Here is a 19,170-nt window from a genome sequence, read left to right as displayed (position 1 = left end):
TTGTTTTGATATGTATTATTCGTAGATTATAAAAAAAGCTCACTTTTTATGTAAATGAGTGACTGCTTATGGTTCTTCCTGTTTTTAGTTAGCATTGGTGTTTCCTCCCACCTACTCACATGAAGGTCGCACAACTGATCTATTTCCAAAACATGTTTTTTTGTGTTTCGAACATTTTTCTTCACACTTTTCATTTTGTTTGCACTTGTTGTTTTGATGTACTATCAGTCTTCTATCCCAATATAGACGTAACACGAATATAGGCAGAACTACTTTGAGTTCACTGTGTATCTCATCCTGTTTGGTTTGTTCATGTACATGTAGCCAACCTAACAAAGTATATGCGTGGGCACGCGCATCCATTGATTTATTTTTATCTGAGTTTTGATTTAAATGTTTTGTGGAGAGGTTCATGGACAAGTGAGTGGAAGAGGAGCCGGGAGATTGTTATTATTATTATTATAGTATTCTGTTGTAGTTTTACTCTAATATTTTACCTATTAGTATAAACAATGAGTAGTTGGTGTATGTACTTGATCATTCAAACAGGGTTTTATTTTCTGCTTTGGTTTTCTGTATGTGATAATTTTCTTGCAGGATTAGGAGGTGTCTTTAATTGTTGAGTCTAATTATTTTTATGTCTTCTTCTTCTCTCTCTCTGGTGGTTGGTTTGTGACTGTGTTCTCTTAGGTGTTCTGCAAATGTGGAGTGGTTTGTCACATACCTCCAAGCTCTCATGTGTTCCTTGTATCTGACATCAAATGTTCTACCTGTTTGTCCTATGTATGTGCCATCATAAGTGTTACACTGTAATTGATATATACCTGCTTTCTGCTATAGATCTTTGTTTTCTGTCCATTCTGGGATGTATTTTTGGTTAGAATTGTTTGTTGTGTATGCTATGTTTATTCCTGTCTTTTGAAAATGTTAGTGATTTTATGAGTGAGTTTGTGTTTGTAAATCATTGTACGCTATCTTGTGTTTTCTCTTATGTTTTCCTGATTATTTTGTGTAGTTTTATGGTATTGAGTGACTGTGATTTTGTTTGGTTCTGTTGTGATGCTGTCAATGGTTTTGTGTTTTCCGCTTTTATCTTACTTTTAATTTTGTTGTTTAAGCTTTGTGACTGTTACTAGTGTATCCAGTGTTTTGAGCTATCTGCATTATTATATCCAGTTCTTTTTGGTAGTTTTCTTTGTTGAGTGGGACTGTGTTGAGTCTATGGAGCATGTGTTGAAGTGCTGCTTGTTTTTGTGAGTGTGGGTGGTTCGAGGATTGGGGGATGATAATGTCAGTTGCTGAGGGTTTACAGTAAATTTCAAACATATGCTTATTTTTATTTATTTTATTTTTTTGTTATATCCAGAAAGTCAATTTGGTTATTCTGTTCTCTTTACATTGTGCATTTTATATTTTTATATACCTTGTTGATGTCAGTATGTAATTTTTCAATTTTTGTTCATGGTTCATCTAATAAGCAGAGAATGTCATTCAAATACCTCAACCAGTATAGTATGTTGTATTCTTTTGCTATTATTTTTGAGAAAATTATCTGTTCAATGTGGTTTATAAAAGTAGTTGCTAAGGCATCTGACACTGGGGATCCCATTGGTAATCATTCTTCTTGTAAATAAAATTCATTATTGAATTGGAAGTAATTTTGTTCTGTTATGAGCTTTATTAATGTATTTCCTTAATCTGTTCATCAGGGAGTTGGCTATGAGTTTTCAGGTTCTCACTTATAATTGCTATTGTTTCTGGTACTGGTATATTGGAATGGATGCTTTCTATATCAAATGAGAGGAGTGTTGCTGGATCTGGGATTTTTATATCTTTTACTTGTTGTATTTTTAATGGTTCTGTCTTCTTGTACTCTGAAATTTCAGCCAGTAATTTTAACATATATCCTGCAAGCTTGTAAGTGGAGGATTTTCTGGAATCCATTATTGGTCTCACAGGAAGACCTGGTTTTTGGATCTTTGGTTGCTTCAGAGGACAGATGCAGTGGGACTAATCTGTCAGCTTTCTTTTATCTGTGTTTTCCAATGTGATGTCTAAATTTTACAGAATGGTGTTTTTTGTCTGGAATGTTTGTTGGGTCTGATTTCTGTTTTGTAATCTTATTTCGTAAGCTGAATTCTTGTTGTTTTCAGTGTATTGTTCTCCATATATAAGCATTACTGTGTTCCCCTTGTCTCCTTTTGAAATGATGACATTACGATTCTAAAGTTTTAGTTTTTTGAGTGTTATAGTTTCTGTGTTTGTGTTGTTTTTGATTTGTTGTGTTATCATATTGGTTATTATATCATGGATTTCTTTTTTTATTATTAGTTCTCTAGTTAATCCAACATTGACCTGCTGTTTTCTCTCCTACCTTCCCTTGTCAATACACTTTCTGTGTCTATAATTAGATTTTCTATGTAATCTTCATCTATTTCTGAATTTACATTGTATTTTAATCCTTTCTCCAACAGTTGTCTTTATTTACTGTTTATTTGTGTGTCTGTAAGGTTCGGTAATATTGGGTAGAATTTGAGTGTGTTTTTCTGTTGATTGTATGTAGAACCATTGTGTTGTGAGTGAAGTTTTCTGAATTGACTAAACTTTCTTCTATGAACTGTTTCCATTCTCTGAACAGCAGTTTTTGTGTATATATCAATTACAGCATAACACGTATGATGGAAGATATATAAAACAAACAGGCAGAACATTTGATGTTGGATACAAAGAACACATGACTGTCTGGAAATATGGGACAAACCACTACACATTTGCAGAATAACTAAGAGAACACAATCACAAACCAACCACTAGAGAAGAGAAAGACATGAAAATAATTAGACTCAACAATCTCCTAATCCTGCAAGAAAATTATAACATACAGAAAACCAAAGTAGAAACAAAAACCCTGTTGAATGATCAAGTACATAAATCAACAACTCACTGTCTACACTAACAGATAAAATAATAGAGTAAGAATACAACAGAGGACTATTATCATTATACTAATAATACCACCACCTCCAAACCCCCCTTCCATTCACTTGTCCATGAACCTCTCCACAAAACACTTAAACCAAAACTCAAATTAAAAAAAATAAATAAATAAACACACACACACACACACACACACACACACACACACACACACACACACACACGAGAGAGAGAGAGAGAGAGAGAGAGAGAGAGAGAGAGAGAGAGAGAGAGAGAGAGAGAGAGAGAGAGAGAGAGATAAAAGTAATGAATAGACGTTTGTTTGCAGCACATACTTCATTAGGTTGGCAACATGTACATGTACATAAACAAACCAAACAGGATGAGACACACAAGGAACTCCAAGTAGTTCTGCCTATATTAGTGTTATGTCTACATTGGGATAGAATACTGATAGTGCATCAAAACAACAAGTACAAAAAAAAAAATGAAAAGTGGGAAGAAAAATGTTCAAAACACAAAACACATGCTTATAGATCGGTAGTGTGACCTCCATGTGACCTGATGAGAGGAAAAACCGATGCGAACTGAAGACAGGAAGAACCATAAGTAGTCACTTATTTACGTAACAATGAGACTTGAAATGTTTTATAATCTATGAATAATACATATCAAAACAAAAGTGTATCATTATACGAGGGTCATTCAATGATTAAAGAGACAAATTGGTCAGGGGAGAAACTGTTAGAAGGGCAATTTGGTACTTTTACGGCTTTAAGTTGGCATGACTGGGATGAACCCAGATCAGCTGATATATCAACATTGTTTTGTTTACAACCTCAAAAATACATTTCAAGATGGGGAGTCCGCTTGAAACATCTACCGTATTTACTCGAATATTTAAGCGGAAGTTCTGAAAAATGTAGGTAGGTGCCGCCACAACTAACTTTTGCCGTCGAATATATGTAGCGCTACACAGGCTTGCTTTGTAGGCACAAAGATAGATACTGGCGCCAAAACCTCTGCGTCAGTAAAAAAAAAAAAAAAAAAAAAAAGGGTGGAAGACAAGCTTTTTTCTCCGCCCCGAGTTCCGACCACCACATTTTCATACATTATCCAACGAAGTAAATACAAATTCCGTATTGTTCGTCTTCGAATGTAGCAGCATTTCAATGTACTACGAAAATCCGACTGGCAAGACTGTTTGGGGTTTTTGTCAATATGGCCAACTCTACATTCTGAATTTTTTCCTACCTGTGAGAAGAGATGGTTGCTAATAGGAACTTTTACGAATTGTGAATCCACATACAGTATTCTCTTCACCATAAGAATAATATGTATATAAACATTTTGCCATGGATTCTTTCATGTTTGCTGCTATCTCATTTAAATCCTGTCTGCCTAATAAACTACGAAACTAGAGTGTGATAACAGCAAACACGGAAGAATATACATATCATGTCATGTTTATATTCATATTATTCTTATGCCTAATAGTGATACTGTCAGAAATGAAGCACGGCAATTGACTAGATTTTTAAATCTAAGATGACTAATTTCTGTGCAGAATGTAATGTACTAAAGAGGCGTCTGCAAAGATTTTCAGATGGAGAAAATTTTTTGCTAAACTCTCCTTCAGAACATCTTCTATCATACGCAGTCTATTATTTGGTTATTGTTGATCATTATCAAAGAAAGCAGCAGTGTACGTAACAACAAATAGCAGTCTCTCGCCATTGTTTCGCTTTTGAGACAATTTTTTATTGTAAGCTGCGGTAGCGCGCACGAAAGCAAGCCATGCCGCTAGCAACGACAGGTCGTAAACACTCATTATCAGAATGTGACAAACAATGCATGACAAAGTACAATAATGCATTTTCAGCTTAGAGTGACGTAAACACCTATAACATAGAGAACGTCACTTATGAGATCAAAGAAAAATAAGCAATCGATTCAAACCAGACGAAGCACGTGAAAAAGGAAGGGTACCCGTATAAATACGGATGGAGCGCCTGACGCATAGCAATGGCTACCTGGTAAAGCTTAACTGCTAAGCTTACAACTCGAACCAAACTACTGTAGCTGTATCGTCATTCATTTGACCTAAATTGTGTCTCACATTAAAGTGGACAAACTTTGTTTCCATTTGGAGGTGCGGCCTAATACTTTTCACTCTCCTTGAATTTCGAGTCTCAAATTTCAGGTGCGGCTTAGATTCGGGAAATTTTTTTTTCCTTGACTTCGAGTCCCATTTTTCAGGTGCGGCTTAGATTCGAGTGCTGCTTAGATTCGAGTAAATACGGTACATTAGTTGAACAATGTTCTGTTATTCGTTTTATACTTGCTGAAGGCAAGAAACCAGTGAATATATACTTAGAATGTCTAAAATTAATGGTGAAGGTTGTATGAATCATGCAAATTTTTCCAAGTTCAAAAATGGTCACAACTCAGTGACTGACGAACACTGTTCTGGTCGACTAGTTGCAGTTTCAACTCCCTCACTTGAAAGTCGAATTGATGACATTATTCGTGCCAACCGCCAAACCACCATGTGACTGTGGAAATGATAGTTGATAAGGTTCAAGTTAGTACTGGTACAGTTCATAACATTATCTGTAACAAGCTAAAGTACCGCAAAACATGTGCAAGGTGGGTCCCAAAGGAGTTGACGTAGCTACACAAGGAAACAAGGTTGAGAGTGTGAGCAGAGCTACAAGGATGTTATGGCAGAAGGTGAGCACTTCCTCAACAAAATTTTAACTTGTGATGAAACTTGGGTTCACTATTATGAACCAGAATAAAAAAGACAAAGCATGGAGTGAAAGCACACCAACTCACCTGTCAAGAAAAAATTCAAAACCAAAGCATCAGCAGGAAAAGTCATGTTGACGGTGTTTTGGAATGCTTAAGGACAAGTTTTTTGTGATTATCTCGAAGAGCAGTATACAATGAACAGCCAATACTACTCAGATTTGCTTTTAAACAAGGTGAAGCCAGCCATGAGAGAGAGATGATGTGGATTTCAGACGAGAGGTGTGACTATCCAGCAATACGACGCACGTCCTCATATTGCTCAACTAATCCATGAAACCATCGACAAAATGGGCTGGGAAGTACTGTCTCATCCCCCTTACAGTCCTGATTTAGCACCTAGTGATTTCCATTTGTTTGGTGCACTGAAGGAGGCATTATATGGGAAGGGGTTCTAGGACAATGAGGACATGAAAAAGTTTGTGGGAAATTGGTTCAAACATCAAGATAAAGAGTTCTTTGCAGTTAGAATAAAAAAAGCTTGTAGCCTGTTGGAACAAGTGTGTGAATGTTCAAGGAGATTATGTTGAAAAGTAGAAAAAGTATTGTTTTGTAAAAATAAATGCTTTTCCTCCAGACCAATTTGTCTAATTATTGAATGACCCTCGTAGATCCCACTGATGATGCCTTAAAGTGAAAAAAGGCGAAATGTGTCTGGGAAAATAAAATATAGTGCAGCAAGAGAAGGCATTTTTATTTGCAAAACAAACATTCAGAGAATGTTTCAAAAACAGAGACTTGTTATCTTTTCACTACATAAAAGAATGTAGGGAAACTTGGAGGAAAGTTAATGCTAACCCGTGCATCAAAGGGAAGAGCTATTATGAAGATTACAACAACTGATATAGTCAGATATTGTAAACAGTTCTGTCAGAAAATCCTTTGGGAGTGCTGATCCCACGTAAAAATTATGAATGAATCAAATTTTTTTATGTTGTCTCTCTCATGGATCAGTCGGGTGCTGAAAGTTAAGACAACAGACAGAAAGCTGAATTATTATATTCTTTATTTAAATGGAAAGGCAATGGGAATTGATGAGATTCCTGCGGAACTGATAAAGTCACTGGAGAAAGAAGGGAAAAGGGAGTTGATTGAATTGTGTAATCAATTATACATGACAGGAAAATTGCCAAAGGACTTTACAGAAAGTATCTTAATACCTATAGAAAAGAAAAAGAACAGCAAAAAGTGTGAGGAACATAGAACAGTGAGCCTGATATCGCATGTAGCCAAAGTCTTGCTGAGGACGCTAAACAGAAGGCTATATGGAAAGCTGAATTGCGTAACAGGAGATGAACAATTTGGTTTCAGGCAAGGAGTGGGACCTAGAGATGCCACTGGGATACTGAGAGTGATAGGGGAGAGGCACATGGAGAAGAAAGGGAAGGTGTATGTTGTGTTCATTGATCTTGAGAAGGCTTTTGACTGTGTCAGATGGGACATTGACTGTTGTTGAAGGCTCCTCCTAGAGCTTGAACTTTATGATGTTCCTGGAAGAACTTTTCTCAAAGTATCAGCATGGAATCTGGAAAAATTTGAGCCATAAGACAGTTCACTTTTTTTTCAAAAACATTACCTTGGAAATGGTAGATACAGATGAAGAAGGATATATTGTCTTCTTGTATTTTGAAAAGGTAAACCACACTGTGCCACACTGTTGAATGACAACCAAGATTCCATCATTTAGAGCAGCTTAACAAATATGACACCCAAAGACTTTTTCACTAATAGGACCCAGTTAGTATATTAGACTGGCACAACTTGACTAGAAGAAGGGATCGGTTGGTAGGACATGTTCTGAGGCATCAAGGGATCATCAATTTAGTATTGGAGGGCAGCGTGGAGGGTAAAAATCGTAGAGGGAGACCAAGAGATGAATACACTAAGCAGATTCAGAAGGATGTAGGCTGCAGTACATACTGGGAGATGAAGAAGCTTGCACAGGATAGAGTAGCATGGAGAGCTGCATAAAACCAGTCTCAGGACTGAAGACCCCAACAACAACCAACTGTTCAACCGAAACGAAAGTAACACTGAGTGTGCCTCGAGAAAAAGTAATAACACTGCGGATATTCTCAACAAACATGCACTCAGATTGTTCAGTCAACGTAAAAAAAAGAGCATCATCACTAGATGCTCATAATGAAATGAAGAATGACTTTAACAGTATTTCCACTTAGTGTACTGAATGTCAACCCTCTTTAAAAGTGTAAATACAAGATAACGCCCATAACAAACAGAAAGAACATGACAATACTCTATTAGAGTAAATCTATGTCTGCATTTACAGCTATATGATTACTCTGCAATTCACAATTAAGTACCTGGTAGAGGGTTCATCAAACCACCTTCAAGCTATTTCTCCGCTGTTCCCCACTCGAACAGCACGCAGGAAGAATGAACATTTAAATTATAATGTGCGAGCTCCAATTTCTATTATTTTAGTATGATGATCATTTGGTGGACAGCAACACAATTTTTTCGCATTCAGAGGAGGAAGTTGGTGATTGAAATATCATGAGAAGATCCGGCTGCAACAAAAAATGCCTTTGTTTTAATGATTGCCACCTCATTCATGTATCATATATGTTGCAATCTCTCCCCTAATTCATGATAATACAAAGTGAGCTACCCTTCTTTGAAGTTTTCCCAAGTCCTCCACAAATCCTATCTCATGTGGATCCCACACAGCACAGCAATATTCCAGAAGAGGACAGACAAGCATAATGTAGGCAGTCTCTTTAGCTAACACTTTTCATTATTTCGAGGCAATTGACACCTTTTCCACCACACAGATATCTTGTCCAAATAATTTTTCAATTGGTTTTGATCATTCCAGGGTTTTACAAGATGGTAAATGGCAGCATGATCTGCAAACATTCTACGAGGGCTGCTCAATTGTCTCCTGTATCATTTACCTTGATCAGGAACTGCAAAGGGCCTATAATACTTCCTTGGGGAATGCCGGATATTACTTGTGTTTCACTCAATGAATTTCTGTCAATTACAATAAACTGTGAGGGTGTCAAAAGCCTTCTGGAAGTCTAAAATTATGGAATCATTTTGACATCCCCAGTCAATAGCACTCATTACTTTGTGAGGATAAAGAGCTAGCTGCTTTTCACAATAATGATATTTTCTGGATCCATGTTGGCTATTTGTGAATAAAAAAGTTTCTTTGAAGTAAGTATCAGCAGCAAACTACTGGAGTCTGCCACATTGTTTAAGACAATGCTGTGAGTCAATATGAAATTGGATGACTGTGTGAAATCAGTGGTATGGAAAAAGAATAGAAGACTTATATTTGTTGGGAGAGTTCTGTGAAAGTGTGGTGTATCTGTAGGGGAGTAACAAGATAAGAGAGATCAGAGTATATGCAGAAGCTTAGAGACAGTCCTTTGTCCACTGCTCAAAACACATATGCAATAGGACAGTTACTAATATTAGTGTGGAGTAATTTCATAGTCATGCACTATTTTACTGTGGCTTACAGCATACTTATATATACAAAAATGTAGATGTAAACATTACCTTTTTTTAAAAAAACCTTTACTGAGCGAGCAAGATGATACAGTGATTACACCCTATACACTGTTTTAAAAAGGGTGGGATTCAAATTTCTATTTGTTGATTGTTATTGAGGTTTTCTGCAGTTTCCTGAAACTACTTGAGGCACATGCTTTGTTGTTTTCTTACAAATTAATGCAGCCAATTTGTTGCATCATTGTTTATATGAGTTTGTGGTCCATTGCTTATAACATCAATGTATACAGCTTGTTAAGATCTAACAAAGTATTTCTGAAAGTAACATAACTGCAACAAATTTTCACCAAAGTTTGATCTGCCTCCCAAAATACTGTTGATATTAGAATACTGTTTGAGGGGTAGCAAATATAGATATTTGCTAATGCGGAGATAGACAATCAAAACCTATTCACCCAAAAAGTCAAATACAGATTCAAAAGGAAAATAATGGATACTGAAAGGTGGAAAACATGTTGAATGTATACCTCAGCCCAAGCAATCAACTAATGGAACAGAGTAATCTTTAGCTTATCAAGAATGTAAAAATTCACATAAAAGGAAGTTTACATCACAAAATTAGTACTAAAATACTCAGAACATCAAAGCATTGTGTGTGTGTGTGGTGTGTGTGTGTGTGTGTTTTCTGAAAGGAGCAACATAATTCTGGGCTACAATTTTCAGCATCTTGTTCCCATGTGCTGTTCAACATCTATTTTACATGGTAAATTGGGGTCATGTTTCTAGTCCACCCAAGTCATTTCATTACTTCACAGAAGGCAATTTTTCTATACTTAGTAATTAAAAGATTACAGGCATTTAACAACCACTTTTCTTACATCAGAAGCTTTCTTTTTCTTTGGTACACCAGTGCTCCCAGTCTCCACAGTGCCTGAGGAACGGATATCTACATCTCCACTATCATGTTCATCATCAATATAGTATGCTTCAAGACGATATTCAGTTCTTTGATGTGATGGATGGCCATAGACTCCAATCCCAACAGGTCGCCTGAAACTTAGGCAAAAAATAGAATTTCAGAATACATATAAAGTTGTAGACGAAACTTCTCCAAAAGGTTCATGACCATTAATGTTGAGGCATCTAGTAGTCTTTATGACTATCTGTAATTACATATAACCTACAGAAATTTTAATGATGATGATGTCAGAGTTGTGAAGTAAATTCTATTTTTTCCAAAATTATTTTTTTATGCAGACATCGATTATTTAGGGGACAGAAAAGATAATTATGACTGAAAATGTAAGTTCTATGACAACATAGCTTCTCCACATTGCAGGTGACAGATGTGATTATAACTGTAGACACTACTGACGATTATTGGAGTCAGATGACAGAATGGCATATGACTCAATCCTCCAACAAATTTTTCATGCAGACTTGTGCTGAAGATATTCTTATAAGTAGCTGTTCTATTCCTGAGAGCCTCCAATAGAAAATTCTTGACAAAATAAACCATACAAAATGTGAAAATGTACTTTCCTTGTAGAGACACAAACATCTGAAATATGTGACAATTTATTCAAATGTGATTACACTGCACCTGGCTTCATTACAATTGAAAGAGAAGTGAGAATGCCACTCACCAGAGTCGAGGAAGCAAAACAACTTAGCTGCCCCTGAAGACTGGCGATACTACTACTAAATATCATCTTTAACAAAGGACATGTTTATATATACCATCAGCTGCTCTACATGCTTTACTGAAATGGGCCACTAGTTTTGGTTTATGTAGACCATCTTCTGGCATTGGACAAAAAGTGTTTTAGCACCTTGATGTCTGCTGTATTAAACATATTTGCTTTAACATAGACTTAAAAAGGCAAACATCTGAATTTATATTACATGTCAATAACACACTTTTGATAACAGCAGACATCTGTACTCCCACTGGAAAGGCAGCATATACACTTCTTGTGAGACCTATTCAAGATAATCTTATTACATTTACATCACAGTTGTTGCAGAAATTTCATAATTCCATTGGTAAAAAACATATTCCACTTGTCTGTGAGTCATCACATTGCATATTTACTGGAACCTTCACTTCTAGAAAGCTCAATTACCACCCGATCATACAGCAAATTTGCAATACAGTCTACTTGTCCAGTGCCAGAAGATGGTCTATATAGACTGAAACTAGTAGCACATTTCAATAAAGTTTATACAGCAACTGATGATACATACAAACATTTTCTTTATTAAATACATTATGGATGTGGAACACCACCTTGTAAAAATAAAGGTCATTAATACTCACTTTAAATCTAATATCTTTCCAATCATGAACACACTGAATGTGAAGAAGTAAATTCACCAACACACTTACGTTATAAATCTATCATAACAATTCAAAATTTGTGCCAGACCAAGATATGGCCCACAATATCCTGTTTACCTGACACAGCTGCCTTCAATGATTATAACACCTAAATATGCCTCCTAACCCAACTCAAACCTTCAATGTCACTCATATATGCCATCTAATACATCCAAACATTACAGTAAGTTTAAAAACTTCTACAAACCATCAATTGACACTTAACTGTATGAAAATACATTTTTGATCACACAATTACAACAGGGCTTGCATCACATGTGCTCCTCTATTTTTATTATGTGGGGATTATCATCAATCAAGAGAACGCTAAACCCAATATTTTCTCTGGCAGGCCTAAGAAATTAACAGACAAAACGCAGTAAACATAATGTATGAATTAATCCTCAGACATCCTGTTTATCTATTACATCAGAATTGGATTCCAGCTTAGATACACGGCCAGAATAAGTCATTGTAAAGTGCTGGCATTTTCCATGGTCATGCATTAGAGGGGGGGGAGGGGGGGGGATTTGTGATATCACATGGACTGATGCAACGCAGGTGACTACTTTGAAGGACAGTAACAAGTGCAAACATGTAACTCTTCCGTATCGGTTGTGAATAAACAGTTGCACTATTAAAGTTCCAACCCTCATATTAACATCAAATACACATTTAAGTGTTAGAAAGTATTTCCTGAAGATATATGTCTCGAGTGTAGCCTTGTATGGATGTGAAACATAGGCGATAAACAGTTCAGACAAGTCTCTCTCACACTCACACTTTCTCTCTCTCTCTCTCTCTCACACACACACACACACACACACACACACACACACACAAAATTCTGAGGTGCCCTCTGCAGATGACATAGCACTGCTGCACGTGGGGCCTCTCGCAAATCGCACACGCGCCCTGTTGTCTGGCAGGCCTCAACGTACACGATATACGAAGTGGATCGCTTGCTCCTCCAAGAATTTGCATAGTTATTCGTCTGCTTGTGGCATTAGGTCCCAGTGAAAAATCAATCCCTGTACCATGTTGAGGTTCTTATGGGGTGTGATGGTAACAGGTGCATCACCAAATTGTTTGCAAGAGACTAACATCTGAATTTGGGTAGGATTTGTCATCTTAATTAAAAAGGACCCACTTCATACTTTACTGAGGAAAGAGACTGCTACAGTACTGTGACGTGGGGACTTCGACGTGTACCAGCATTACAGACATGTACCATCAAACAAACTAAAAATTAATTGTGCAACTCTATTTTTCAATGTGGTGATTAAAACTTTATGACTATCCTTTACACAATTTTATATATGATAGCACAAACTGTGATTTTCTGAATATTAAGCTATCATCTTGTTACATGTGTGGATTTCTACAAACATTCGGTGCTATTCTGTGCAGTCTGTAGTTTCTGTTTCTTTCTCTGGTTTTCATCCAGCATAGGTTACCTTCACAAGATGAGAAAGACCTACTATGATCAAAAAGAAAATTACACTGAACATAGGTGATTGATTTTATTTCAGACAACTACATCTATTGGGAAAACATCACACCCTTCTCATGTCTACTTAAACGAAGAGATACATTCCTAATTTGGCATGTAAAAATGTACACAAATCATTTTACTGCTAATAAATAACACAACTTTTATGATCAGCTTTAGACCTATTTGAAGTGAAAATACCACTCTCATTGAAGTTTCAGAGATAAAATTTCTCCTTCTTCATCTGTTCATATCTAGACACCACATCCTTGCATAAGTCAGTGTTCATTTTCCTGTTATGTTCAAAAACTTTTTCCAATTGTCTCAGTGCAAGAAAAAGTATGTGAAAATTATTTGGAATGCTTTGAAAGTATGTAGTGACAAACATCATCATATATTGCATGTGCTGTCAACAGCACCAGCATAAAGATTCACTAAATGTGTTGAAAATTTGTTTTAAAACATAAAAAAAGAAACTGTCACAAATTTATCAAGTATTTCAGAGTCATGATAATTTAAAAGTTTGCTACAGAAACTATGTTCAGAATTCATAATAATAAACTGCAACACCATAATATGAAATGTATGTGACGTGTTCGGTTTGTGACGTAGCAGGTGGATTCTTAGCATCTGTTATAGTTTTCTAATCTCATAAATAATCAATTTTTTTGCCAATTTTTATATTACTTGCTGACAAGTAGTACTTACTTTAAAATCTCAAAATCCTGTATAGACCTATTTTCATTTAAATTTGTTACTCAGATTCCAATTTCAAGTATTCTGATTTCATTTGTGTAATTAGTTCTCATTAATGCACTGATAACTAAAAGTTACAATTACTTAAAGTTAGCACTACAGTTCACTACATGCAAAAACCTACAAGATAAATTTATATTTGGGAAGGGCGATCTACACCCTCTGAAAGTTAAGCATTTTAGTTTCCCTGTTAAGAATTTTAAATTAGTTAAAAACAGTTATCCTCTGCAATAATTAATATCAAAGATCACAGGTAGACTCATTTTCCAGCACAGATTTTGTAAGAAGCACCGCTAGTTTCTGAACTTTGACAACATACTTTTGTTGCCTTAAATTTTCTGCGTAGTATGACTTACAGCATTAGTTAATTCATTCACTAATTAATAATTTCAAATAATTTACCATGATTGGTGAAACAGCACTCATTCCTAAAAACATAGTGCATGGACAAAAGCGACCACATATTTTCAAAATGTCTAACCAACAACATTTTCTATAAATCAAAATCACATTAGTACTTGTAGTTTACAAAAACACTAAAATCCAACCTAGCCTAATTTTAAAGGACTATGTAGCTTTAAAAATAACAGTTTGTTCTTCCAGCCATTCATAAGTATTTGGATCTCATCCTAAATTGCCAGTTCGCAGTTTGAAAATAAACAAACATCATCTATGTCAGGTGCACTCTCAGTGTTGACTCGTGTCACAATTATGGACACTGTACATGAAAAGATGACCACGGGTCAATGCAAAACTCAAGAATTCTAATGTTTAATAATTTTTGAGTGAACCCTATAAATTAAATTAATGGACATTTTAAATATAATTTAAGTGTGGAATGTTGTCATCGAACTGAGGTATCCTTGGACATTGCGTTGGTCATTAGGGACTGACTTAATTGAACTGCTACAGTGTATGGTACTCTAACAAATTACTGCAGGACAATACAAACTGAGTTGATTTCATGTAAATGTGAACCGTGCTTTACGGTGCCATGAGAGAACAATTGACTTCACCATTGGATAGTGACTGTGTATTGTGGGCTCTAATCGGGGTATTTGCGCTGATAATTTGTTTGTAATTTATAAACTGCTCACTGTACTTAATGAAAAACTTTGAAAGGAATAAAATATGTCTTAATGTCATCCAAAATATGGCATTCTGCAAATCTTTGAGCAAACACCATCCCACACTCATTTCAACCAAGGATGTGACTATGATATCCAGGTCAGTTTTGTCACACTTTTTTTTTTTTTTAATGGAAAAAACAAGCACCTTTTATGACTACACAAAACAACCCTATCCAAATTAAAATTTCTCAATTCTTTTCTCTCAAATAACATGATGACTGATTAAAAATAAGTTACTGACAAAAAGGTTAGAAAGTGATGTCACACCCAGGACTGTTAAGAGTGAGTGATGTGATGCTTTACACATCAGGTTATAGTTAACTTGCATTTGACAACAACAGCAACAATAATTATAATATTAATACTAATAAATGAAAATACATCTTCAAAAAGAAGTGTCTTAGAAATTACATTAAATACAAACCTTCTTGGAATATCTACAACATCCACCCCACATGTTGTTGACTGAGCACAGTTCAGTCCTGGATCATATGTTGGCTTTGAAACATACTGTGATACGTACAGATCAGCATCACCATTTCTGAAATATATTCAAAATGCAAAAATTTCATCTAAACATCTCCCTTGAAACAAATTAGTCTAACTTTTAGTAGCTTCAGATTTGCTATGGATTAGTGTTACAACTAACTTTTTTCTAAAAATTGTATACTCACAGGGAGTACAGATAAAGTCTGATGTATCCTTCATAAGATAGACTGTAGTATGTGTAATTGTGAGCTGTTACTTCTTCAACCGACATGTGTAGCAAATGCTCTGCTGCACATTTTCCAGTGAAAATTAATAGCATTAGTGCAATTTTACATAACATGTTTGAAGCACTGAAGAAACATCTGTACACCACTTCCTGCAAGAAAAAAGAATGTCTTTGTTCAGAAAAAAATTTCAGACATCACGAACCTTACATACACATGTGAATGCTGTACACGAGTGTCTAAATTTACAAGATATTAAATTTAATTGGAATTTCTTGGTCACTTGTGATAAAGTCAGGTAAGAAGTCTGTGATCAATTTATCTGGAGCACTAAATAAATCATTTAACTTATTGCCAACAAACTTTACTTTGTACCACAAATCTGATAATGGAAATATTCTGGAATACGTTGTAAACTGAAGGTACAGCAAAGTTTGTTGATGATCAAGATAATGGATATTTCCTGAGATACAATTTTTTGCTGTTTGATTGCGTAAGTGTACTAAGTTTAATTTATTAAAAAGGGAAGGGGGTGAAAGTCTGAAGTTAGAGCTAGGTGTAGGGCTTCCAGTATTAATTTTCTAAGTGGTATTTGTGGAAAAACATATATGATCAGCAATATATCTGGATTTAAAGAAGCTGATTTAGATTATGTATTTTCCAACCAAAGTGCACAAAATTGCAACATGGTCATACATAATATCTGCTGTGACTGTTCATTAGTTAAGAAAGACAGAGGGATTGTTACTTTCTTAGATGACAATGCTCAAATTTTAAAAAAGAACAAACATACGCCCACGTAAACCACAGTGCATTATACTTTCCAGTCACGCTAATGTGACATCGTGCAGGAAGAGAGTCAATGAAATTCTGGAAGGTACTGACTGGGATGCAGAGCCACGCTTACTCCAGTGCTGTGGTTAATTCCACAATGTTTCTCGGTCAAGTATCCATAGCGTGAACAGCCCAATCGAGGTGGTCACAAAGATTCTTGACTGGGTTTTAATCCAGGGAGCTGGTGGCTATGGGAGTATGGTCAACTCATACCTTCTTCGAACCGAGCACACATACTGCATCTGTGCGATGTGTTGCATTGCCCTGCAGTACACGTCACTGTGCTGAGGGAAACCAAACTTCATGTAAGGGTGGACACGGTCCCCAAGGATAGATGCGTATTTGTGTTGATCCACTTTGCCTTCCAAAATGACAAAATCACCCAAAGAATGCCACAAAATCATTCCCCAGGCCATAAAACATCCTCCTCCTGCCTGGACCCTTCCGACAACTGTTGCAGGGTGTTTGCTTTCAGACATTTCACACCATACACAACAACAGCTGTCTAATGCAGAATAAAACATGGTTCATCTGAAATGGCCACCTGTCGCTGCTCATGGGACATCCAGTAGCAGTAGTGGCATGCAAATTCTAGCCTCCATTGATGATGAATAGCATTCAACATCGGTGCATGAAGCAGGTATCTGCTGCTGAGACCCATATAAAGAACGTTAACTGTTGCTGAGGAGGCACTGTTCATATGGGCAGTCAGTTCGCAGTCAGCATGTGTGCATGAAACAGGTGCCTACTGCAGAGGCCTATATGCATCAACGTTCCCTGGACAGTCGCTGAGATGACACTGTTGGTAGCCACTCGGTTCATCTGGGTGATCAGTTGCTCAACATTTGCATTTCTATTTGTCCGTATACTTCTCCGCAGCCGTCATTTGTCCCTGACATCTATCGGCCATGGTGCACCACAGTTGCCGTGGAGGTGGGTTTGGATAGTGTCATTTTGCCATCCGCAGTATACTTTAACCATGGCGACATTCTAACAGTTTACAGACTTAGCCATTTCAGAAATGCTTCCATCCTTGGACCAAAAGCCAATTATCACGCCTTTTTGGGCATCAGATAAATTACTCTGTTTCCATGGTACGACAATGGTTGCACAGTTTTACATGTCCGTCTGATTATACAGGGAAATGCTGACTGTAAATGCGAACTGAGTACTATTGCCTAATTAAAGAAGAGCAGTTTCACAAAGCGAAGATCTTATTTCCAGCTGTGTTACAATATAATCCAATACCTCAAAGTACATCTGTTTATATGGCCAACAGTTTGTTTTTCCTATTGTAATTCTGAGACACACCACTGAGCACAGGGAATAAAGCAGCCTCCGTTCTAGCTTCACTAAAATCATGAAAATGTTTTTTAATGTCGCTGTTGGAGTCCACTAGCCTCACAACAACAGAGCGTTGTGATTTGTCTGAAACATTTGTTGCTTTGTTCACAATGCAGGCATAAAATCATGTTTTATCCAAACTTGAATGTATATGTTCACAAATCTCTTGATTTATATATTCAATCAGTCTGTTCTGTATAGTGTTTTAAAATCACCGGAAATAGCCCGTTTTCTTCCAGTGTACTTTGAAATCTTCATTTCTGTTTAGCCCAAGTTCAAAAATAGCTCTGAAATTTGCAGGATTCAGGGAATCTTCTATCTCCTCCTCATCATCATCATTGTATTCTCTGAAAGCTAGCACCTGTCTGCACAAAAGACACATGACGTCAATTAGAATTTTCACGATGTGTCTGTTAGTTTTCACTTCATTATTGTGTCCAATTTTCATCACTGTGTGATGTTCATTAAGTAGTTCTGAAAGATTAAACACCTGTTTGGACAGTTCTTTATATGAAAAAAAAAAACTACTTAGATTATTTTAGAAGAAGCATGTCTAGCTAAACCTCCAGCCAGGTTCTTCAGATTGTTGAAAACCTCAGCAGAATATACAGTTTTTTCCCCGCATAAGAGCAAACAGGGCCAGAAGAATGATTTTTATTTTCTAGGGCTACGTCGTAACCACTTGCTCATGCCCTGAACTTTGGAATGCATGTGTTTTTATCTACATCGTCTTTCTGAGAAAGTGCATTGCCTGTATTGGACGTCCTTTCTTCGAAATTTCATGTGGTTCAGTTTCACATCTAGTTGAAAATGAAAGCTCCCGAAAGGAAGTAATGATGTCCTCGCTCAAAAGCATTACATCAGTACATGTACAAGGTTGGGCTTCATCCATTTTCACATATTCACTGTACACGGGACAACTAACGTAAGAGAAACCTAGGGGGGTGGCACCACAGCTAATGGCCTCCTATGCAACATTGCTAAGACAGTTTGTACCCCCCCACCCCCTTCTCAGCAACAACTACTACTACTACTACTACTACTACTACCACAGAAAAGTAAGGAGTCTGGCCTCCCTTGCCTCCTCTGATCAACCACCACTGTGCAATGGTCAAATTAGTGTGACTCGACTGTGTATATCTTCTCTCACTAAAAGAAGCCAGAGCACAGAAACTTTTTTTTTTTTAATGTCATTTTGGCTCGTGGCAGACTGTAAGTTAACAATAAATATAAGATTTTAAGGTAACTGCTAAGACACATACTGTGCATATCCACATAAGCTCTGCCAGC

The 19,170-nt window shown here is 36.5% G+C and overlaps 1 protein-coding gene across 1 annotated transcript in view; it reads right to left on the bottom strand.

Moving 5' to 3' along the window:
* The window catches only part of LOC126248899 (UPF0669 protein C6orf120 homolog), a 64,000-nt gene that overhangs the window by 10,202 nt on the left and 34,628 nt on the right, over window positions 1–19,170 (bottom strand). The window contains exons 3-5 of the mRNA XM_049950370.1: window positions 15,664–15,854; window positions 15,414–15,530; window positions 10,110–10,287 (exon numbers count right to left, since the gene is read on the bottom strand). Of these exons, the coding sequence (XP_049806327.1) occupies window positions 10,110–10,287; window positions 15,414–15,530; window positions 15,664–15,854 (486 nt within the window). The remainder of the gene's footprint in view (window positions 1–10,109; window positions 10,288–15,413; window positions 15,531–15,663; window positions 15,855–19,170) is intronic.

This window comes from Schistocerca nitens, chromosome 3 (genome assembly GCF_023898315.1).
Source record: "Schistocerca nitens isolate TAMUIC-IGC-003100 chromosome 3, iqSchNite1.1, whole genome shotgun sequence".
NCBI classification, from domain to species: domain Eukaryota; kingdom Metazoa; phylum Arthropoda; class Insecta; order Orthoptera; family Acrididae; genus Schistocerca; species Schistocerca nitens.
The sequence above is the reverse complement of the archived record's forward strand: the minus strand, read 5'-3'. Positions and strand labels throughout refer to the sequence as shown.